Source organism: Hyla sarda, chromosome 9 (genome assembly GCF_029499605.1).
Source record: "Hyla sarda isolate aHylSar1 chromosome 9, aHylSar1.hap1, whole genome shotgun sequence".
Taxonomy (NCBI): Eukaryota; Metazoa; Chordata; class Amphibia; order Anura; family Hylidae; genus Hyla; species Hyla sarda.
The window spans coordinates 71326178-71351170 of NC_079197.1; the positions used below are offsets into that span (position 1 = coordinate 71326178).

The 24993-nt window shown below is 49.4% G+C and overlaps 1 protein-coding gene across 1 annotated transcript in view; it reads left to right on the forward strand.

Annotated features, from left to right (window-relative positions):
• Window positions 1–1009: 1009 nt before the first annotated feature.
• LOC130291895 (G-protein coupled receptor 143-like) overlaps window positions 1010–24993 on the forward strand; it is a 190717-nt gene continuing 166733 nt past the window's right edge. Inside the window, exon 1 of the mRNA XM_056541328.1 lies at window positions 1010–1297. Within this exon, the coding sequence (XP_056397303.1) occupies window positions 1010–1297 (288 nt within the window). The remainder of the gene's footprint in view (window positions 1298–24993) is intronic.

Consider the following 24993-nt stretch of genomic DNA (forward strand, 5'->3'; position numbering starts at 1 on the left):
TGCAGTAGAATCCGCAAGAAAGAGTCTTGCCCCTGGGTGACTTCTGGGTAAGTATGGCACCCACTTCCAGGGAAAATGGCTTAGTGGGGTCAGGTCTGGAGAGTACTGGTGCGGAGGCAAAAGAGGCTTTCAATGACTGGAAGGCCTCTTCTGCTTGAGAAGGCCAAGATTTGGGATTAGCCCCCTTTTTGGTCAGAGCTACAATGGGTGACACCAGAGTGGAATAATGGGGAATAAATTGCCTATAATAATTGGCGAAACCCAAAAATCTCTGAATAGCACGGAGTCCAGAGGGGCGTGGCCAGTCCTGTACCACTGAGAGCTTGGCTGGGTCCATCTGTAGACCCTGGGCTGAAATGATGTACCCAAGGAAGGGCAGGCTGGACTGCTCAAACAGACACTTCTCGATCTTGGCATACAGGTGATTCCTTCTAAGACGTGAAAGAACTTGACGGACATGGATCCGGTGTTGGTCCAGGTTGGAGGAGAAGATGAGGATGTCGTCAAGGTATACGACCACGCAGGTGTAAAGCAGATCTCTGAAAATGTCGTTGACAAATTCTTGGAATACAGCAGGTGCGTTGCAAAGACCGAATGGCATCACCAGGTATTCAAAATGGCCATCCCGTGTGTTGAAGGCGGTCTTCCACTCGTCGCCCTCTCGGATTTGGATCAGATTGCAAGCTCCTCGCAGGTCCAGCTTGGTTAAGATCCTAGCCCCACGGAGGCGGTCAAATAGCTCAGAGATCAAGGGAAGAGGGTAATGATTCTTGACAGTTATCTTGTTTAAGCCTCTGTAGTCTATGCAAGGACGGAGGGAGCCATCTTTATTGGTAACAAAGAAAAAAACGTCCCCAGCGGGAGAGGAAGATTTCCTTATGAAACCTTTCTGCAGATTTTCACGAATGTACTCTGACATGGCGAGAGTCTCTGGTGGTGAGAGTGGGTAGATTCTACCCCGGGGTGGAGTAGAACCGGGCACCAAATCGATTGGACAATCGTTAGGTCTATGAGGCGGAAGAACTTCGGCTTGCTTCTTGCAGAAGACATCAGCGAAGCAGTGGTAAGGCTCCGGAAGACCCGGTGTCGGAGGAACAACGGGGTCACGTTTGACGAGCACAGAGACAACGACCGGAGCAGGAGGGACCACACTTCAGGATCTCTCCAGAGGTCCAATCAAGGATGGGACAGTGGCGCTGAAGCCAGGGCAACCCCAAGAGGAGTTCTGAGGAACAGAAGGGAAGAACCAAGAACTCCAGCGTTTCAGTGTGCGAAAATCCTACGCCCATCAGTAATGGTAAGGTGCGGTGCTGCACAGTGGCAGAATGTCTCTCTCCATTGACAGTGGAAATGAAAAATGGTTTGGGCAAACGGACCACAGGGATTTGATGCTTGTCAACCAAGGAGGCATGGATGCAATTGCCAGCAGATCCAGAATCCAAGAAGGCGGTGGCAGTGAAGGTAGACTTGGAGGGAACGGAAAGCTGCACTGATACCATAAGACGTGGAGAGGAAGAATCCACACCTAGCAAAATCTCTCCTACGTTTACTAGGTGCGAGCGTTTCCCGAACGCGGTGGACGAAGAGGACAGTCTCTGAGGAAGTGCTCGGTACTAGCACAGTACAGACACAGGTTCTCGTCTCTGCGATGGCTCCGTTCCTGCGGGGTCAAGCGAGACCGGTCCACCTGCATGGCTTCCACAGCGGGAGGCCCCAAGACGGGTTGCGGTGGACGCTGAAAAACGGGAACCAGACGAGGATAGCGTCTAGGACGAGCTCCCCCTTTCTCCTCTTTCTCTCTCTTGTCTTTCGGCGAATCGCTTATCAATCCTAGTGGCCAGCAGAATAAGGTCACTGAGGGTAGACGGTATTTCCCGTGCAGCTAAGACGTCCTTAACTTCACTACTTAGTCCCTTCTTGAAAGTGGCACAGAGGGCATCATTGTTCCACTTCAACTCGGAGGCGAGGGTACGGAATTGGATGGCATATTCACCCACGGTAGAGCCTCCTTGGGTCAGGTTCAGCAAAGCAGATTCTGCGGGGGTAACCCAGGCAGGTTCCTCGAAAACACTCCGGAACTCTTGACAGAAGCTCTGGATGGAGGTTGTTACGCCGAGCGCTCCGGGTCCCCGCTCCTCCCCGGAGCGCTCGCTTCACTCTCCCTGCGGCAGCGCTCCGGTCACGTCCTCTGACCCGGGGCGCTGCGATTCCGCTGCCAGCCGGGATGCGATTCGCGATGCGGGTAGCGCCCGCTCGCGATGCGCACCCCGGCTCCCCTACCTGACTCGCTCTCCGTCTGTTCTGTCCCGGCGCGCGCGGCCCCGCTCCCTAGGGCGCGCGCGCGCCGGGTCTCTGCGATTTAAAGGGCCACTGCGCCGCTGATTGGCGCAGTGGTTCCAATTAATTGGCTCCCACCTGTTCCCTGGCTATATCTAGTCTCCTCCCTTGCACTCCCTTGCCGGATCTTGTTGCACTTGTGCCTAGTGAAAGCGTTCTCCTGTCTGTTCCTAGTCCGTGTTCCTGACCTCCTGCCGTTGCCCCTGACTACGATCCTTGCCGCCTGCCCCCGACCTTCTGCTACGTCCGACCTTGCTTCTGCCTACTCCCTTGTACCGCGCCTGTCTTCAGCAGCCAGAGAGGTTGAGCCGTTGCTAGGGGATACGACCTGGTCACTACCGCCGCAGCAAGACCATCCCGCTTTGCGGCGGGCTCTGGTGAAAACCAGTAGTGACTTAGAACCGATCCTCTAGCACGGTCCACGCCAATCCCTCTCTGGCACAGAGGATCCACTACCTGCCAGCCGGCATCGTGACAGTAGATCCGGCCATGGATCCCGCTGAAGTTCCTCTGCCAGTTGTCGCTGACCTCACCACGGTGGCCGCCCAGCAAGCCCGACAGATCGCCCTTCTAACCCGTCAGCTGTCGGAAATGTCCACCATTTCGCACCAACTTCAGTCGCAACTTCTCCAGCAATCTTCTCCTCCGCCAGCTCCTGCACCTCCTCCGCAGCGAGTGGCCACTCCTAGCCTCCGCCTGTCCTTGCCGGACAAATTTAATGGGGACTCTAAGTATTGCCGTGGCTTTCTTTCGCAATGTTCCCAGCACTTGGAGATGATGTCGGACCAGTTTCCTACTGAAAGGTCTAAGGTGGCTTTCGTGTTCTGCCTTCTGTCTGGAAAAGCCCTGTCATGGGCCGCACCGCTCTGGGACCGCAAGGACCCCGTCACTGCCTCTGTACACTCCTTCTTCTCGGAAATTCGAAGTGTCTTTGAGGAACCTGCCCGAGCTTCTTCAGCCGAGATTGCCCTGCTGAACCTGGCCCAGGGTGTTTCTTCCGTTGGCGAGTACGCCATTCAGTTCCGTGCTCTTGCTTACGAGTTGTCCTGGAATAGTGAGGTTCTCTGCGCGACCTTTAAAAAAGGCCTATCCAGCAACATTAAAGATGTTCTGGCCGCACGAGAGACTCCTGCTGACCTACATGAACTCATTCATCTAGCCACTCGCATTGACATGCGTTCTTCCGGATGGCGTCTGGAGCTCCGCCTGGATATGGACTTTGTTCGCACGAAGCGTTTTTTCTCTCCGGCTCCTCTCTCCTCTGGTCCTCTGCAATCTGTTCCTGTGCTTCCCGCCGCGGAGGCTATGCAAGTTGACCGGTCTTGCTTGACACCTCAAGAGAGGACACGACGCCGCATGGAGAATCTTTGCCTGTACTATGCCGGTACCGAACACTTCCTGAAGGATTGTCCTATCCGTCCTCCCCGCCTGGAAAGACGTACGCTGACTCCGCACAAAGGTGACACAGTTCTTGATGTCAACTCTGCTTCTCCACGCCTTACTGTGCCTGTGCGGATATCTGCCTCTACCTTCTCCTTCTCTACTATGCTCTTCTTGGATTCCGGATCTGCAGGAAAATTTTTTTTGGCCTCTCTCATCAACAGGTTCTACGTTCCTGTGACCAGTCTCGCCAGACCCCTCTACATCTATTGTTTTTACAATAAAAGATTGGACTGTCTCGTACGTTTCCACACAGAACCCCTCCTAATTTGCATCGGACCTCATCACGGAAAAATTGAGTTTTTTTTCCTCAGGTTCTTTGGCCCTAAGAAGAGGGGGAGACCCAAGGGGGGGGGTACTGTTACGCCGAGCGCTCCGGGTCCCCGCTCCTCCCCGGAGCGCTCGCTTCACTCTCCCTGCGGCAGCGCTCCGGTCACGTCCTCTGACCCGGGGCGCTGCGATTCCGCTGCCAGCCGGGATGCGATTCGCGATGCGGGTAGCGCCCGCTCGCGATGCGCACCCCGGCTCCCCTACCTGACTCGCTCTCCGTCTGTTCTGTCCCGGCGCGCGCGGCCCCGCTCCCTAGGGCGCGCGCGCGCCGGGTCTCTGCGATTTAAAGGGCCACTGCGCCGCTGATTGGCGCAGTGGTTCCAATTAATTGGCTCCCACCTGTTCCCTGGCTATATCTAGTCTCCTCCCTTGCACTCCCTTGCCGGATCTTGTTGCACTTTTGCCTAGTGAAAGCGTTCTCCTGTCTGTTCCTAGTCCGTGTTCCTGACCTCCTGCCGTTGCCCCTGACTACGATCCTTGCCGCCTGCCCCCGACCTTCTGCTACGTCCGACCTTGCTTCTGCCTACTCCCTTGTACCGCGCCTGTCTTCAGCAGCCAGAGAGGTTGAGCCGTTGCTAGGGGATACGACCTGGTCACTACCGCCGCAGCAAGACCATCCCGCTTTGCGGCGGGCTCTGGTGAAAACCAGTAGTGACTTAGAACCGATCCTCTAGCACGGTCCACGCCAATCCCTCTCTGGCACAGAGGATCCACTACCTGCCAGCCGGCATCGTGACAGAGGTAGTGGCTGGATCAAAGCGGTCCCATAAAGGTGTAGCCCAGGCCAGGGCCTTCCCGGAGAGCAAGCTGAGTATGAAAGCCACCGTGGCTCGTTCGGATGGGAACTGGTCGGCCAGTAACTCGAGATGGAGTGAGCACTGCGACAGGAACCCACGGCACTGCTTCGGATCACCGTCGTACTTGTCCGGCAAGGACAAACGGACTCTGGCACTGGAGACGACTGCAGACTGTGATGAAGCAGCAGGTGCAGGTGGAGGTGACGGCTGTTGCTGGGCAGACAGGAGTTGCTGCATCATGGCCGCCAACTGAGCCAAATGTTGACCTTGCTGGGCTATCTGCTGATTCTGTTTAGCCACTACGGTGGTAAGATCCGCAAGGCTAGGAAGAGGCGTCTAAGCGGGATCCATGGCCGGATCTTACTGTAACGTACCGGTCAGGAGACAGGAGGTGGATCCTCTGATCCAGAGGGGCGATGATGTGGGCCGTACCAGGGAAACGGAGTCTAAGGGACTACTGGTCTTCATCAGGGCCCGCCGCAAAGCGGGATGGTCTTGCTGCGGCAGGTAGCCCCCAGGTCGTTCCACCCGATAGCGACTCGACCCCTCTGGTAGCTGAGAATGGCGCGGTACAGGAGGAGCAGGCAGAAGCGTAGTCGGACGTAGCAAAGGTCAGGGCAGGCGGCACAGGTTCACAGGCGATAGTCAGGTAACAGGTCAGGGCAGGCAGCACAGGTTCACTAGCGGTAGTCACGGGCAACGGTTTGGCAACAGGCAACACTGAACAGAGGGAATGCCTTCACTAGGCACAAGGCACTAAAGATCCGGTGAGGGCAGGAAGGGGCAGGAGACATTTATAGAACAGTGAGGGCCAGACACCAATCAATGGTGCGCTGGCCCTTTAAATTTCATGAAGCCGGCGTGCACGCGCCCCAAGGAGCGGGGCCGTGCACCGGGGAACAGAGGCAGCACACGAGGACGGAGCTGCAGGTGAGGAGGAACGGGATGCGGCGCGTGTGCGGTGATCAGCCGCCACGCTAACCGCAACCCCGCCAGAGGAATTCCCGCGCTCTCGGTCAGCGTGTCTGACCGGGACGCGCCGGGGAACAGCAGGCAGAGGCCGAGGCAGCGAGTGCTCCGGTACAGAGGAGGGGACCGAAGCGCTCACTGTTACACGTACATCCAAGTAGTGTACAATTTTGTACCTGTTAATCTGTCAAGGGCCTACATACTGTGAAAGTCCAAACAATAGTACTCGCCGGCTGGTGTTTTACAAAAATACAGATTTTTTTCTGCATATTGTTGCGCATTTTTCTGACCTCATCAGTGCATACCTGTCAGGATCCGGACTGCTATGCAGCGAGGACACTGGTGGTGGATCCTCTGTGTCAGTGGGGTGATGGCGTGGGCCGTACCAGGAGAACGGAGTCTAAGGGGTTACTGGTTTTCACCAGAGCCCGCCGCAAAGCGGGACGGACTTGCAGCGGCAGGTAACCTCCAGGTCGTTCCACCTGATATCGACTCAACCCCAGCTGACAGCTGAGACAGGCCCGGTACACAGGGACAAGGCAAGAGCAAGGTCGGACGTAGCAGAAGGTCAGGGCAGGCAGCAAGAGTCGTAGTCCGGGGCAACAGCAGAAGGTAAACTGGGTAAACAGGCTTTGGAACACACTAACGCTTTCACAGGGCACAAGGCAACAAGATCCGGCAAGGACAGGAAGGGGAAGTGGGTTTTTATACACATGGCGCAGGTGTAGGTACTGATTGGGCCAGGCACCAATTAATAGTGCACTGGCCCTTTAAATTTCAGAGAGCCGGCACGCGCGCGCCCTAGAGAGCGGGTTCGCGAGCGCCGGGACAGAACAGCAAGAGGACGGGGCAGGTGAGGAGATTGGGATGCGACACGCGGGCGGGGTGACACCAGTGCAGCGCTCCCGGTAACAGGGCATAGCGATAGCCATGCCCCCTCCCATAGACTTGTATTAAGGGGGCGGGGCATGACATCACGGGGGGGGGGGCTGAGCTGCTGCCGGAAAAGCACGCGAAGAAGGCCCGCGCTGCGCCACGCCCCACCCCTGGGCGTGGCTGCCAAGTTGCTGTATCACAGCCGAAAAGGAACTTGGAGATACAGGAGTTGTCTCTGGAAGGACCAGGAGTCGGGGCTTCACCGATGACGTCGTTCCTGCCGGCCGCCATTTTGGGGAAGCCCACTATAAAAGACACCACGCACACCGACCTCTTCAGTCTGCACAGGGAGCCGGAGAGTACAGACATGGCGGAGAGCAGCATTCCACGTGGTGAAGATGGCAAAATGGCGCAGGAACAGCGGAAAGTTGTGGCAGTCGCAGCCCGACTTTTCCAAGAACTTGCTGACCGTCTGCAGCGGTTGTCATTAGACGAAGAGGGAGCCCGCAATCTTCCGCCACTGCCTGATGATGATGACGATTGGCCAGAGACACCTCCAACGGAGAGCGCATGGACACCTGGAGGTGCATCGCCGGTGAGACTGTCCCCTCATCACAGAACTTGGGGCTCGTGGGCTGAGATCCCATCGGAGGAGTCTGCAGTGAGTACCCCGCCAGAGGCGGCCTATTCTTCTTCCTCCAGTCCGGGAGCTAAAATACCCTTATCTGCTTTCCCAATTGAACGACCGTGCTCACCAGATTTGCCCCAGTGGATCTTTGGGGACGAGCCGGGACTCATCGAGTATATGCACGCTGTTCTACAACCTATACCTGGAAAGCCAGTCCCACCAATTCCAGCTGCACAAAGGGAAAGGGCGCGTCAAGAAGCCGAGCTGGCTGAACTGATGGACAGATTAAAGGCCCGACACAGAGAACGTACAGTGCTCTGCCCCTAAGCATGTGCATTTGCCTCCTGAGGAAAGAATTCGCTACTGTGAGAACACTAAAGAGATGGAAGCTTTATTCATCCGCAAATGGAACCATTCCCGAGAAGGTGAGGAGCCTCTAGAACGACGAAGAGCAACTGTGGCCAAGTTCGACAAGGTCAGGGGTTATGGGACACTCCTATATTGCCACACAGGGCAAACCATCCTTATAAACCGGCGAACAGTACAGAGGCCAAATCTTCATAAAAAGTTCTACTCCTTGGAGGTGGGTGAGATTGTGGAGTACACCCCGTCCAGAGCCTGAGTGGAGAATGGGCTGCAGCAGTCACAAGACCAACAGCCCCAACACAGCTTCCCTTCAAATACTTTCCGTCTATAGATTGGGAATCGGATCCCTTCAACCTGAGGCCGAAATGGTCTGCTCCTGATGCCTCCACCAACGTACTCAAGGAGGAGGAGCCTCTACAGCATCAATCATCTTCTGTGTACAGTAAAGTGCCAAGTCCTGCTCAAGTTCAAGAAAGTAAGCCTAAATTGCGGGCACCAAAGACCGTACCTATACCCTCTCGGAGCAATGAGAGTTTGTCTGTTCCAGAGGTACCAACGCACGTACCTAGGCCCTCTCGGAGCAATGAAAGTTTGCCTCCTGCACAGGTACCAACATATGTACCAAGGCCCTCTTCTAACATGGAGAGTTTGCCTGCTTCTGGGGTACCGACGAAAGTGTTTTGCCCCACTCCTGATATGGCGATGGTGCTAAAACCCTATGCACCAACTGTGATCCCGGCCAGTAAGCCGCTGGTCACCCTAAATCCTACTGTTGCCCATTCTACTCTCGCCAATGTGGTGTGGGAGAGTTACATTAACTCCTCGCCTGCCTTAGATGTTGGCAGATATAGAGGATCTACTAGAGGCACAAGAAGATTCAGAAGAAATGTCTTTTGAAGGACTGTAAAGTAATGTTTATTGCTTTTCTATGCTAACCACTTTTGTTTTTCAGTAACCAAGTTCAAGACATGTGCCTAGCAGGACTGTGCTAAGATTGTTCCAGTTTTAAGTTCAGCAACGCAACCATCAAGCTTTGTGCCTGACCATCAGGTCAAGAGACTCCTAGCCAGTAGGAGATCCGTAAGTTTTGTGCCCGGCTGATTGTGGTAAAGCCGTATTTGTCAGGATCCGGACTGGTATGCGGAGAGGACACTGGAGGTGGATCCTCTGTGTCAGTGAGGTGATTGCGTGGGCCGTACCAGGGGAACGGAGCCTAAGAGGTTACTGGTTTTCACCAGAGCCCGGCGCAAAGCAGGATGGACTTGCAGCGGCAGGTAACCCCCAGGTCGTTCCACCCGATAGCGACTCAACCTCACTGACTGAGTCAGGCGCGGTACAGAAGGACTAGGCAAAAGGCAAGGTCAGACGTAGCAGAAGGTCAGGACAGGCAGCGAGGTTCGTAGTCAGGGGCAACAGCAGACGGTCTGGGTACACAGGCTTGGGAACACACTGTAACGCTTTCTCAGGGCACAAGGCAACAAGATCTGGCAAGGACAGGAAAGGGAAGCGGGTTTTTATATGGAATGGGAGTGATTACAACTGATTGGGCCAGGCACCAATAAGTGGTGCACTGGCCCTTTAAATTTCAGAGAGCCGGCGCGCGCGCCCTAGAGAGCGGGGCTGTGCGTGCCGGGACATGACAGCAGGGGAACGGGACAGGTGAGACAATTGGGATGCGACCCACGGACGGGCGTGTCCCGCTACGCGGATCGCATCCCCGCCGGCAATAACAGTGTAGCGCTCCCGGTCAGCGGGTCTGACCGGGGCACTGCAGACAGAAGAACGCCGCGAGCGCTCCGGGGAGGAGCAGGGACAAGGAGCGCTCGGCGTAACAGTACCCCCCCCCTTAGGTCTCCCCCTCTTTTTGGAGCCCAGGAATCTGCAGACAAGCTCCTTGTCAAAAATGTTGGCCTCAGGTTACCAGGACCTCTCTTCAGGGCCACAATTCTCCCAATCAATTAAAAAAAATCGGACGATCTTGGAGGCAAGGATCTCTTTCACAGCGAAGACATCAGAGGAGCCAGAAACAGGAGCGGGAACAGTAACCTTGGGAGAAAAGCGGTTAAGCACAAGAGGTTTGAGAAGAGACACATGGAAAGAGTTAGGAATGCGAAGAGAAGAAGGAAAATGAAGTTTGTAAGAGACAGAATTAATTTGATTCTTGATTTTAAAAGGACCAAGGTAGCGAGGACCCATCTTGTAGCTGGGGACACGAAAGCGTATGTATTTGGCAGAGAGCTACACTTTGTCCCCAGGGAGAAAGACAGGAGGGGTTCTTCTCTTTTTATCTGCATGTCTCTTCATTTGAGACAAGGCCAGTAGGAGCGACTTTTGAGTCTCCTTCCAGATAGCGGAGAAGTCCCTGGTTACTTCATCCACGGCAGGAACTCCAGAAGAAGTGGGAATGGGGAGGGAGGGCAGAGGGTGACGGCCGTACACCACAAAGAATGGGGATTTGGCGGAGGATTCAGAATTTTTGAAATTGTACGAGAATTCAGCCCAGGGCAGAAGGTCGACCCAATCATCTTGGCGGGAGGAGACAAAATGTCACAAGTAGTCAACAAGAATCTGATTTACTCTTTCCACTTGTCCATTGGATTGAGGGTGATAGGAGGACGAGAAATTTTATTTGATCTTTAATTGATTGCAGAGAGCTCTCCAAAATGTTGACACAAATTGAACGCCTCTATCCGAGACGATATGCGTGGGAAGCCCGTGAAGACGAAAATTCTGCAGAAAAAATTGCTTCACCAACTGTGGCGTAGAAGGAAGGCCTGGAAGCGGAATGAAGTGAGCCATTTTGGAAAAACGATCAACGACCACCCAGATGACAGTGTTGCCATGGGATACGGGAAGATCTGTAATGAAATCCATGGCAATTTGGGACCATGGTTGCTCAGTGACGGGCAAAGGATGGAGGAGTCCAGCAGGCTTCTGGTGAGGAGTTTTATCCCGGGCACAAACAGTACAAGCCCGAACAAAATCAGTAACGTCACCCTCCAGTGTAGGCCACCAATACAGACGGGAGATTAGCTCAATGGACTTTTTAATGCCAGAATGACCAGCCAGGTGAGAAGAATGCCCCCATTTGAGGATCCTGAGGCGAAGGCGTGGAGGAACAAAAGTCTTTCCAGGGGGGGTTTGCCCCAGTGAGGCTGGGGCAGAGGAGACCAGGCACTCAGGAGGTATAATATGCTGCAGAGGGGCTTCAGACTCAGAGGCATCAGAGGAACGAGAAAGGGCGTCAGCTCTGACATTCTTTTCAGCGGGACGGAAGTGTATCTCGAAGTTGAAGTGGGCAAAAAACAACGACCATCTAGCCTGGCGAGGATTCAGACGCTGAGTGGACTGGAGGTAAGACAAATTCTTGAGGTCAGTGTAAATGACAATGGGGTATTTGGAACCCTCCAAAAGATGTCTCCACTCCTCGAGTATTAACTTGATTCCCGATCTCCAATAGAGTAATGTTACGATCTCCAATGTAATGTTACGTCCAGTAGCCTTTTTTTGCAGAAGTATGGCTCCGGCTCCGACTGAGGAAGCATCTACTTCCAGGAAGAATGGTTTCAACGGATCAGGTCTGGACAAAACTGGTGCAGAGGTGAAGGCAGCTTTGAGACGTTTGAAGGCCTCATCCGCTTGTGGAGGCCACGACTTTGGATTAGCATTCTTCTTAGTCAGAGCCACAATAGGGGCCAAAATGGGGGAGAAGTGGGGAATAAACTGTCGATAATAGTTGGCGAATCCCAGGAAGCGTTGGATAGCACGGAATCCAGAAGGGCGTGGCCAATCCAAAACCGCTGACGGTTTATCTGGATCCATTGGAAGCCCTTGGTCAGAGACTAGATAACCTAGGAAAGGAAGACTGTTGTATTCAAAGAGACATTTTTCAAATGTAGCGTACAGGTGGTTTTCACAGAGTCTTTGGAGCACTTGACGGACATGATGACGGTGTTCCTCTAAGTTAGAGGAAAAAATCAAGATGTCATCCAAGTAGACCACAACACAGGTATACAATAAGTCCCGAAAGATCTCATTAACAAAGTCCTGGAAGACTGCAGGGGCGTTGCAGAGCCCAAAGGGCATAACTAGATATTCAAAATGTCCATCTCTGGTATTGAAAGCGGTTTTCCATTCATCACCTTTACGGATGCGAATAAGATTATACGCGCCCCTTAAGTCCAGTTTGGTGAAGATACTGGCTCCACGTAGACGGTCAAAGAGTTCGGAGATCAAAGGCAGGGGATAGCGGTTTTTGATGGTAATCTTGTTTAACCCGCGGTAGTCAATACATGGGTGTAAGGATCCATCCTTTTTAGAAACAAAGAAGAACCCCGCTCCAGCAGGGGATGAGGATAAAACCCCTCTTTAAGTTCTCCTGGCTATACTCCGTCATGGCTTGAGTCTCTGGGGCTGACAGAGGGTAAATCCTGCCACGGGGAGGAGTGGTACCAGGAAGGAGGTCAATGGGACAATCATAAGGTCTATGTGGAGGTAAGACCTCTGCTTGTTTTTTGCAGAATACATCTGAATAGTCCTGGTAAGCCTTGGGAAGTCCCAGTAAAAAAGAAGCCTCGGGGGTTTGACTAGAGGAAGCAGATGTGAGACATCGCTTGTGACAAAAGGACCCCAACTTTTGATCTCCCCGGTGGTCCAGTCGAGGGTTGGAGCATGATGCTGGAGCCACGGCAAGCCGAGAAGAACTTCAGAGGCGCAGTTAGGCAGAACGAAAAATTCAATTTTTTCATGGTGAAGTCCAATGCTCATGGGCAGGGGTTCAGTGCGGTAGCGCACAGTGCAGTCCAATTTCTCTCCGTTTACTGAAGAGATGAAGAGCGGCTTGATGAGACGGGTTACTGGAATACTGAACCTATTAACGAAAGAGGCCAAGATAAAGTTTCCTGCAGAACCAGAGTCCAAGAAGGCCACTGCTGAGAAGGAGGAGTTGGCGGAAGGAGAAATCCGCACAGGTACAGTCAGACGTGGAGAGGCAGAATTCACACCAAGTGTGAACTAGGTGCGTGCGTTTCTCCTGACGCGGAGGGCGGATAGGACAGTATTTTAGGAAATGTTCGGTACTAGCACAGTACAGGCACAAATTCGCTTTTCGGCAGCGAGTCCTCTCTTGTAGGGTCAGGCGATACCGATCCACTTGCATAGCCTCCTCGGCGGAAGGCACCGGAACAGATTGCAAAGGACGTTGGAAGAGAGGAGCCTGGGAGAAAAACCGCCTGGTGCGAACAAGATCCTTTCTCTGACAAAGTTCCTGGCGTCTTTCCGAGAAACGCATGTCGAGTTCCGACAAATTAGCAGGCATTTCTCGTGCGGCCAGTACATCTTTGATGTTACTGGATAAGCCTTTCTTGAAGGTCGCGCAGAGGGCCTCATAATTCCAGGATAGCTCGGAGGCGAGGGTGCAGAACTGGATGGCGTATTCGCCCACAGAAGAACTCCCTTGGACAAGGTTCAGCAAAGCAGTCTCGGCTGAGGAAGCCCGGGCTGGCTCCTCAAATACACTACTTCTGAGAAGAAGGACTGGATTGTAGCAGTGGCAGGATCATTGTGGTCCCAAAGCGGTGTTGCCCATGACAAGGCCTTTCCAGACAGGAGGCTGACCACCAACGCCACCTTAGACCGTTCTGTAGGGAATTGATCTGACATCTCCAGGTGTAGGGAACACTGAGACAGGAATCCACGGCACTGTTTGGAGTCCCCATCAAACTTGTTCGGTAGAGACAGGCGGAAGCTGGGAGCCGCCACTCGCTGTGGAGGAGATGTAGGAGCTGGCAGGGGAGATGGTTGCTGTTGTTGCGGCAGAAGCTGTTGCAGCATAGCGGTCAACTGAGTCAACTGGTGTCCTTGTAGCGTGATCTGCTGTGATTGCTGGGCAACCACGGAGGTTAGGTCAGCGACACTGGGCAGCGGAACCTCAGCGGGATCCATGGCCAGATCTACAGTCAGGATCCGGACTGGTATGTGGAGAGGACACTGGAGGTGGATCCTCTGTGTCAGTGAGGTGATGGCGTGGGCCGTACCAGGGGAACAGAGTCTAAGAGGTTACTGGCTTTCACCTGAGCCCGCCGCAAAGCGGGATGGACTTGCAGCGGCAGGTAACCCCCAGGTCGTTCCACCCGATAGCGACTCAACCTCACTGACAGCTGAGACAGGCGCGGTACACAAGAACTAGACGGAGGTGAGGTCAGACGTAGCAGAAGGTCAGGGCAGGCAGCGAGGTTCGTAGTCAGGGGCAACAGCAGACGGTCTGGGTACACAGGCTTGGGAACACACTGTAACGCTTTCTCAGGGCACAAGGCAACAAGATCCGGCAAGGACAGGAAGGGGAAGTGGGTTTTTATATGGAATGGGAGTGATTACAACTGATTCGGCCAGGCACAAATTAGTAGTGCACTGGCCCTTTAAATTTCAGAGAGCCGACACGCGCGCGCCCTAGAGAGCTGGGCCGCGCGCGCCGGGACATGACAGCAGGGGAACGGGACAGGTGAGATGATTGGGATGCGACCCGCGGACGGGCGCGTCCCGCTACGAGGATCGCCTCCCCGCCGGCAATAACAGTGCAGCGCTCCCGGTCAGCGGGTCTGACCGGGGCGCTGCAGACAGAAGAACGCCGCGAGCGCTCCGGGGAGGAGCAAGGACCCGGAGCGCTCGGCGTAACAGTGTTTCTCATAGACTCCTAGTGTAGGTGGACTGCAGATCCTTACACGTCCATTTTATGTACATAACCCTATATTTATAGGACTCTCTTGCTAAAATGTGCACTTATCAGGTGTATGCACCTGAACCTTGTTGGAGTGTTGATAAATGTATAATGAAAATGTATATAATTCCTGTACACAGAAAAAATAGCTTCGTGTCTGTGTATCTAAAAAGTAAGTCAAGGTTATACACAGAAAATTGTCCGCTATATGCACGTGTAAACCAAAAACAAAAATGTAAATAACTCTTGTACACATGTACATACAAAGGTATAAAAATGCTAAAAGGTGTTTTAGTAGTTGCTCAATAGGTGACTCTCTTGGCTCAATAGGTGACATTGTTTCTAGTCGCCAATCGCTAGCACCTGTCTCAACAAAAAAAAAAAGGATAACTTACCCTTGCACACATAGTACTTAAACTACTCACTTAAATGTACTACTTCAGTCTACTTCAGTACATACACAAAAACAGAATGTATCTCACTTAAGAAAATATTTTAGGGATTGTAGCCTATTGTCATTCAATTCCTGCCACTGTTCGGTACACTTCTCTTTCCTCTTCCGTACGTGTGTGAGATGCTCTAACTGGCCAGTAGGTGCTCTTGCGAGTTCAAAATGAAACACGTAGTTCTAAAGGTAACCTAGGTAGGTTATTTTGAAGTGCTCTAGGGGTAGGTAGCGTGTAGCCGATAGACCCTAGCAGCCAATTTTACTGTGACCTAGCTTCCGGCTAGCCAGTGTACCTTTTGTGTACTAACAGGTAACTCATTGTTGGCGAAAAAAATGTGTGAGATAATAAAAATGTTTAGTCAGCTTGAAACTAAAGGTATAAAGAGCTGTGCTACTGTTTAGTTAGCCTCGTAAAATGTGTAGAGAGCTAATAAAAATGTTTTAGGAGCTAGCAACTAATTGTCAGATAGCTGCCTAATTGTCTAGTAAGCTTTAAAATGTATAGTGAGCTTAATAAAAATGTCTTAGAAGTTAGAAACTAAACGTCTAGATAGCTTCATATTTGTCCAGATAGCTTCATAAATGTCTTGGAAGCCTTTATAAGTGTTTAGTAGGATTACTAGTCTAAACATGTTTAAAATGCCTAGAAAAATATCTAGTAGGTTTAAAAGTACCTAATGTGTATAAAAGTTTTTTGTCAGGATATAGATCCTGTTCTACCTGACCTAGTCCCTCTGCCTTAGGGGACAGGCGTCGAGGTCGACTTGTTTTAAGTAAGGGGGTTTGAGGTGTCCCGGTACCGGATTGAGGCCTCCAAAGTCAGAGTCCCTAGGTACCGGTGAGTGTCCTTATCAATAGTTAGCCCCTTGTCACCCCTTTAATAGTGATGTCGCGAACATAAAATTTTCGGTTCGCAAACGTCGAACGTGAACTTCCGCAAATGTTCGCGAACCGCCATTGACTTCAATGGACAGGCGAATTTTAAAACCCACAGTGACTCTTTCTGGCCACAATAGTGATTTAAAAGTTGTTTCAAGGGGACTAATACCTGGACTGTGGCGTGCTGGAGGGGGATCCATGGCAAAACTACCATGGAAAATTACATAGTTGATGCAGAGTGTGGTTTTAATCCATAAATGGCATAAATCACCTATTATTCCTAAATTCTTTGGAATAACGTGCTTTAGCCCCCTTTAGGCAGCACATAGAGCCCCCCTTTAGGCATCACATAGTTAGATCCCCCTTTAGGCAGCACATAGATTCCTCCATATTAGACAGCACATAGTTAGAGCCCCCTTTAGGCAGCACATAGGTAGAGCCTCCCTTTAGGCAGCACATAGAGCCCCATTTAGGCAGCACATAGTTAGACCCCCCCTTTAGGCATCACATAGATTCCCCCATGTTAGGCAGCACATAGTTAGAGCCCCCCTTTAGGCAGCACATAGAGCCCCCCTTTAGGCAGCACATAGATTCCCCCATATTAGGCAGCACATAGTTAGAGCCTCCTTTTAGGCAGCACATAGAGCCCCCTTTAGGCAGCACATATTTAGATCCCCCCTTTAGGCAGCACATACATTCCCCCATATTAGGCAGCACATAGTTAGAGCCCCCCTTTAGGCAGCACTGGTTTTATTTCAAAGCCAAAAAAGGTATTTTTTTTTTATTTGAACAACTGTCACACCAAATGTGATTTGCACTAGTGTGACAATGAGCAAAAAAGGTTGCCAGTGGAGTTCCCCTTTTAAGCAGAGGTCCCCAACCAGGGTGCCTCCAGCAGTTGCAAGACACATGGACTGAACTTATAGCCCTTTTAATACTGTAGTTAGTTGCTTGAAGGAACATAAGTTTTACACTGGAGTACCCCTTTTAACCAGCGGTTCCTTCCCAACCAGGGTGCCTCCAGCTGTTGCAAGACACACGGACTGATATTTGAGCCCTAAAAAGGGCTTTTTTGGGTGCTGTCCTTAAAGCAGATGTTACACTAGTGCTTTAGGAGTAAAGTGGACCCTGAATACCCCACCTAGCAGCAACCTAGCTATCGCTTTCCCCATTACAGCAGGAGCAGCTTCTCTGTCCCTCCCCTTTCTAAGCCTGCAGCATGCCGAATGAAGGTACAATGGCGTCCGTGCAGGAGGTAGGAGCATCTGGAAGGGAGGGACTGCTGCTGATTGGCTGTAATGTGTCTGCTGACTCTGACTCACAAGGTCAAAGTTTACCGCAATGTTAAAGTAAAGGGGGCGAATCAAACTTCATATATGTTCGCCCGGCGATGCGAACGCGAACATGCTAAGTTCACCGGGAACTGTTTGCAGGCGAACAATTCGCTACATCTCTACCCTTTAATAGTTAAAATTATTCAAATTCAATGTGTATATATGTAAATAAAGTGTACTTACCTTGTTGTGGTGTTGCAGGACCTGCGGGTCACGTGATGCGTTCCAAAAACTTTATGGTTTTCTGGTTCAAGGACCTTTGCAGGAAGTCAGGTGATCGCCCACCATGCATTGTAACGGTGAGTGACAGCTGACACGGACCAATCCAAAACGGCCCTGCCCTTGCCCATATAAGGGAGCGGCGGCCATTATTCCCTCTCTTTTCTCGTGGGCTGCTGTCGTCAGCAGTGACTAGGCCCAAGCCTTGCGGCAACGGCCATCTTTACAAAACTGTGAGTTATCTCAATCCCTGTTAACTCCACAAGATCACTGGACCTAAATAGACCCCTAAATCCGGACGGATCTCTGCACCAATCCTAATTCTAATAATCCTTTGGATAAGTCAATGGTCCTCAGCATCTGTCAATCACTGCCTTGCTGTATAGAGACTGTATTGCTAAGACTGTTGCTGTTAATTGGATGTACCGCAAGTGCCTCAGTAAAGTTTATGCAAGTTCAAGTTCATCTCTATTGTGGACCTTCATTCATTTAAGCACGCACCTATCGTTTCTGGGAAGGGTGACGATAGGCCGAAGATTTACCTCAGCGTATTAACCCTCACCGTGGCGTCACGAGTGACAGGGGTTAAATTAACCCCTCATATACCGAAGCAACACCCCAACTTCACTACACCCCAAGGCAGTTACCACAGATATATATTTACGTCCGTGGCCGGCTCCCCTAATGGGAAATGCACTAAGACGCTGAGCGTGCTTCGTATCTGCAGGGTCCCATTGCTATCAGCAACCAGGAGCCGCGGCAAATACCGGACATTGCCGATCGGGCTGATGTCTGGTATTAGCCCTTTAGACGCCGTGATCAAAGTTGATCGCAGCGTCTAAAACAGGAGAATACACTGCCAGTTAGCTCAGCGGAGCTGTTAGGGACCGCCGCGGTAAAGTTACGGTGTCCTAAACAGCTGAGAGGACAGCGGGAGTTTTCTTACCTCTCCCGGCTGTCCAATCGGTGCTTTATTGCTCCATGCCTGAGATACAGGATTGAGCAATCGACCGCCAATAACACTGATAAATGCAATGCTATGGCATAGAATTGATAAGTGTATTGAATCAGTGTAATGTATGTTATAGTCCCCTATGGGGGCTATACCATTGCAAAAAAAAGTGTCAAAAAAGAGTTACTAAATGTGATTTAACCCCTTCCCTAATAAAAGTTTGAATCACCCCCCTTTTCCTATTTAACCTGTTAACGACCATGGACATCTATACTCGTCCATGTGCTGTTAACGGGGTATGGCGCGGGCTCCTGACTCGAGCCCGCTTCATACCGTCTTCCCCCAGCTGATTCCTGTCGCTGGGGTTCGGCGTTAATAGCTGACATGCGGCGATCGCCGTGGCCGGCTATTAACCCTTTAGATTGCCACTGTCAAAGCTAACAGTGGCGTCTAAAGGTGCCTTTACTCCGTCCCTGGGGTGGTCCAGTGGGGGGGATGATTCTGAGGTAGCTTGAGGGCTTACCTTTCCTTCACTGGGACTAAAAATGTAGAAAAGAAAAGTAAAAAAAAAAGATAAAAAACACACATTAACCACTTCCTTATTAAAAGTTTAAATCACCCCCCTTTTTCAAAACTCCATATAAAAAATATATAAACATAATAAAAATAAACATATGTGGTAAATGTCCGAACTATAAAAATATATCATTAATTAAACCGTGCGGTCAATAGTGTATGCACAAAAAAATTCCAAAGTACAAAATAACATATTTTTGGTCACTTTTTATACTATAAAAAAAAGAATAAAAAGTGACCTAAAAGTCTGATCAAAACAAAAATGGTATCGATAAAAATTTAAGATCACGATGCAAAAAATGAGCCCTCCTACAGCCCGGTACGCGAAAAAATAAGAAAGTTATAAGGGTCAGAAGAGGACAATTTTAAATGTATTAATTTTCGTACATGTAGTTATGACAAAATCAAACCTATATAAGTAGGGTATCAATTTAATCGTATGGACCTTCAGAATAAAGATAAAATGTAATTTTGTACTGAAAAATGTACTGCATAGAAATGGAAGCCCCCAAAATTTATAAAAGGAAGTTTTTTCTTCAATTTTGTCATACAATGATTTTTTTTTCCATTTCACTGTAGATTTTTGGGTAAAATGACTGTTGTTATTACAAAGTAGAATTGGTGGCCCCAAAAAAAGCCCTCATATGGTTTTTTTAGGTGCAAAATTGAAAGGGTTATGATTTTTAAAAGGTAAGGAAAAAGAAAAGAAAAAGTGCAAAAACAGAAAAACGCTTGGTCCTTAAGGGGTTAAAAATGTAAATAAAAATAAATATAAACATATGTGGTATTGCCGATTGCGTAAATGTCCAAACTATAAAAATATTTCATTAATTAAACCGCATGGTAAACCTGTAAAAATTTTTCCAAAATTGCATATTTTTGGTCACTTCTATAACATAAATAAATGAATAAAAAGCGATCAAAAAGTCCGATCAAACCAAATGGTACCAAAGAAAACTTCACATGACGGCACAAAAAATTAGCCCTCATAACACCCCGTATACTGAAAATTAAAAAAGTTATAAAGGTCAGAAGAGGACAATTTTAAACATCTTAAACCAAAAAGTGCACTGCGTAAAAGTTTTTTTTCCCAATTTTGCCCTATAAATATTTTTTTTCTGGGTTTTCCATTAATTTTGTCATTACAAAGTACAATTGGTGGCGCAAAAAATAAGCCCTCATATGAGCAAAATTGAAAGCGTTATGATTTTTAGAAGGTGATGAAGAAAAAAAGCACAAGTGCAAAAACGGAAAAACCCATGGTCCTTAAAGCGCAACTGTCATGAGTTTTTAGCCCCCCCAGACTACTAATATGTTGTTACAGATGTACATAACATGAGTGTAACCATACCTTTATGGGTTTTCCTCCTTCTTTTATAACTTATAAAATACATTTATTCAGCGGTCTGGCACAGTCGGATAGGCGTGGCTTGGGGTTTGCAAAGCCTTGCAGCTGCCACGTTTATCCTCTCCTTTCAGCGCTGGGACCTTAATCTCATGACAGTTGCGCTTTAAGGGGTTAAAACCCACATGGCATTTAAAAAGAAAAAAATTCATTTTTTTTTTCACTCTCATAGATTTCTACAGGAGAAAAGCTGCAAGACTTCTGTGATAAAAATGCCAGAGTCTCAACATGCTGCGATTTAGAAAAATTGCCAAGGAGCAGGAAAACGCCAAAGAGGAGTGAAAAAATGGCAAAAAAAAAAAAGAAAAGAAATGGCAAACTGAGAAACACCGAGTGGAAATAGCATTTTGTGATTTTCTATTCATTTACAGTTAACATCTGGCCACTGTGTTTTTTCACCGAAAAAACACAGTGCGGCAGATTTGCCATTATACTTGGCGTTTTTTAAGAAAAACAACAAATGGAAACTTAGCCTTAGTCGTATCCATTGGCAGTCTCCCAAAAACAAGATGCCAACATTTACTGTAATTGGGAGCAGCCAAATCCATTGATTTCAATGGCCCGAACTAAGTAACTCGTACTCAAAAAAATGAACTGTTGCACTTTTGGGTATAGTTAACCTCTGCAGGACGCAGGGCGTATGGATACGCCCTGCATTCCGAGTCCTTAAGGACCGAGGGCGTATCCATATGCTCGTGGTAATTCCGGTCCCCACCGCTAGCCGGTTGGGGACCGGAGCCGGATGCCTGCTGAAATCATTCAGCAGGCATCCCGGCATATCGCCCAGGGGGGTCATTTTGCCCCCCCATGTCGGCGATGGCCGCAGATCGCTGGACAATTCAGTCCAGCGATCTGTGGCGATTCCTGGTCAATTGGGTCTCCAGTGACCCGGAATTACTGGCTGATTGGGGCCGTCTCTGACGGCCCCGAACAGCCAGAGCCAGCAGGGGTGAGGTGGCACTGGTGCCACCTCATGATCGCCCTGATTCGTCGGCCGATTTACCGGCTGACCAATCAGGGCGCCTGCTGCGGGTGTCACTCCCGCACCCGCTCCGCCCCTCTTCCGGAGGACGTGAGCGGGTGCGGGAAGAAGACCCCGGGTGCTGGGGACCCCGATCCCCGGCGTCCCTGTTGGGATCGGGGCCCCAGGAGCGACGGCCGCGGCGAGGGACTGTCCTGCGACGGAGCAGCAGCAGGAGGTGAGTGACAGCCTCCTGCTGTTGCTTAGCAACAGCTCCCAGAATGCAAAAAGGGCATGCTGGGAGCTGTAGTTATGCAAAAGCAAGAGGCAGACCACCACAACTCCCAACATTCCCTTATGGGCATGCTGGGACTTATGGTTTTTCAACAGCTGGAGGCACATTTTTTCTATGGAAAAGTGTACCTTCAGCTGTTGTATAACTACAACTCCCAGCTTGCACAAACAGCTAAAGTGCATGCTGGGAGTTGTAGTGGTGCATCTGCTGGTTGCATAACTACAACTCCCAGCATGCCCATTGGCTGTCGGTGACTGCTGAGAGTTGTAGTTTTGCAACAGCTGAAGGCACACTGGTTGTTACATAGTTACATAGTTACATAGTACGGTCGAAAAAAGACATATGTCCATCAAGTTCAACCAGGGAATTAAGGGGTAGGGGTGTGGCGCGATATTGGGGAAGGGATGGGATTTTATATTTCTTCATAAGCATTAATGTTGTTTTGTTCCAGGAATGTATCTAATCCTGTTTTAAAGCTGTTAATTGTTCCTGCTGTGACCAGTTCCTGAGGTAGACCATTCCATAAATTCACAGTCCTCACGGTAAAGAAGGCGTGTCGCCCCTTGAGACTAAACTTTTTCTTCTCCAGACAGAGGGAGTGCCCCCTCGTCCTTTGGGGGGGGGTTTAACCTGGAACAGTTTTTCTCCATATTTTTTGTATGGGCCATTAATATACTTATATACGTTTATCATATCCCCCCTTAAACGTCTCTTCTCAAGACTAAACAATTGTAACTCCTTTAATCGCTCCTCATAGCTAAGATGATCCATGCCCCATATTAGTTTAGTCGCGCGTCTCTGCACCCTTTCCAACTCCGCAGTGTCCCTTTTATGGACAGGTGCCCAAAACTGAACAGCATATTCCAGGTGAGGTCGTACCAATGTTTTATAAAGGGGGAGTATTATGTCCCTGTCCCTTGAGTCCATGCCTCTTTTGATACATGACAATATCCTGCCGGCTTTGGAAGCAGCAGCCTGACATTGCATGCTATTCTGTAGTCTGTGATCTACAAGTACACCCAGATCCTTCTCTACCAGTGACTCTGACAGTTTAATCCCCCCTAAAACATACGATGCATGCAGGTTATTAGTACCCAGATGTTAGTACCCAGATGAAACTCAGAGTTTTTTTTACCTAACTCAGTGTTTCAAAACCAGTGTGCCTCCAGCTGTTGCAAACTACAACTCCCAGCAGTAACCTTACACCATGCACCGTACATGCTGGGAGTTGTAGTTTTCCAACAGCTGGAGGCACACTGGTTTTGAAACACTGAGTAAGGTCACAAACTCAGTGATACATAACCAGTGTGCCTACAGCTGTTGCAAAACTAAAACTCTCAGCATGTACAGTCTGTCAGCGCATGCTGGGAGTTGTAGTTTTGCAACAGCTAGATGTTCCCCCCCAATGTGAATGTACAGGGTACACTCACATGGGCGGAGGTTTACAGTAAGTGTCGGGCTGCAAGTTTGAGCTGCGGCAAATTTTCTGCCGCAGCTCAATCTGCCAGCGAGAAACTACTGTGAACCCCCGCCCGTGCGACTGTACCCTAAAAACACTACACTACACTAACACAAAATAAAATAAAAAGTAAAAAACACTACATATACACAGCCCCCTCCCCAATAAAAATGAAAAACGTCTGGTACGCCACGGTTTCCAAAACTGAGCCTCCAGCTGTTGCAAAACAACTACTCCCAGTATTACCAGAAAGCCACTGTCTGTCCAGGCATGCTGGGAGTTTTACAACAGCTGGAGGCCCCCTGTTTGGGAATCACTGGCATAGAATACCCCTATGTCCACCCCTATGCAATCCCTAATTTAGGCCTCAAATGCGCATGGCGCTCTCACTTTGGAGCCCTGTCGTATTTCAAGGCAACAGTTTAGGGTCACATATGGGGTATCGCCGTACTCGGGAGAAATTGTGTTACAAATTTTGGGGGGTATTTTCTGCTTTTACCCTTTTTAAAAATGTAAGATTTTTGGGAAAAGAAGCATTTTAGGTAAAAAAAAATATGTTTTTTTTTTACATATGCAAAAGTCGTGAAACGCCTGTGGGGTAATAAGGTTCACTTAACCCCTTGTTACGTTCCCGAGGGGTCTAGTTTCCAAAATAGTATGCCATGTGGTTTTTTTTTTTGCTGTTCTGGCACCATAGGGGCTTCCTAAATGCGGCATGCCCCCAGAGCAAAATTTGTTTTCAAAAAGCCAAATGTGACACCTGTAGTGCGCCAGCAGAGCACTTTTCACCCCCATATGGGGTGTTTTCTTAATCGGGAGAAATTGGGCTTCAAATTTTTGGGGGTATTTTCTGCTTTAACCCTTTGTAAAAAATTTAAATTTTTGGGAAACCAAGCATTTTAGGTAATTTTTTTTTTTTTTACATATGCAAAAGTTGTGAAACCCATGTGGGGTATTAAGGTTCACTTTACCCCTTGTTACGTTCCCCGAGTGGTCTAGTTTCCAAAATGGTATGCCATGTGGGTATTTTTTTTGCTGTCCTGGCACCATAGGGGCTTCCTAAATGCGGCATGCCCCCAGAGCAAAATTTCCTTCAAAAAAGCCAAATGTGACTCCTTCTCTTCTGAGACCTGTAGTGCGCCAGCAGAGCACTTTTCATCCCCATATGGGGTGTTTTCTGAATCGGGAGAAATTGGGCTTCAAATTTTGGGGGGTATTTTCTGCTATTACCCTTTTTAAAAATGTAAAACTTTTGGGAAACCAAGCATTTTAGGTAAAAATCTTTTATTTATTTTTTTTACATATGCAAAAGTTGTGAATCACCTGTGGGGTATTAAGGTTTACTTTACCCCTTGTTATGTTCCCCGAGGGGTCTAGTTTCCAAAATGGTATGCCATGTGGGTTTTTTTGCTGTTCTGGCACCATAGGGGCTTTCTAAAGGTGACATGCCCCCCAAAAACCATTTGTCGCTCCTTCCCTTCTGAGCCCTCTACTGCGCCTGCCGAAAAATTAACATAGACATATGAGGTATGTGCTTACTCGAGAAAAATTGGGTTTCAAATACAAGTAAAAATGTTCTCCTTTTTACCCCTTGCAAAAATTCTAAAATTGGGTCTACAAGAACATGTGAGTGTAAAAAATGAAGATTGTGAATTTTCTCCTTCACTTTGCTGCTATTCCTGTGAAACCCCTAAAGGGTTAACTCGCTTGCTGAATGTCATTTTGAATACTTTGGGGGGTGCAGTTTTTATAATGGGGTAATTTATGGGGTATTTCTAATATGAAGACCCTTCAAATCCACTTCAAACCTGAACTGGTCCCTGAAAAAAAGCGAGTTCCAAAATTTCGTGAAAAATTGGAAAATTGCTGCTGAACTTTGAAGCCCTCTGGTGTCTTCCAAAAGTAAAAACACGTCAATTTTATGATGCAAACATAAAGTAGACATATTGTATATGTGAATAAAAATTTTTTTTATTTGGAATATCCATTTTCCTTACAAGCAGAGAG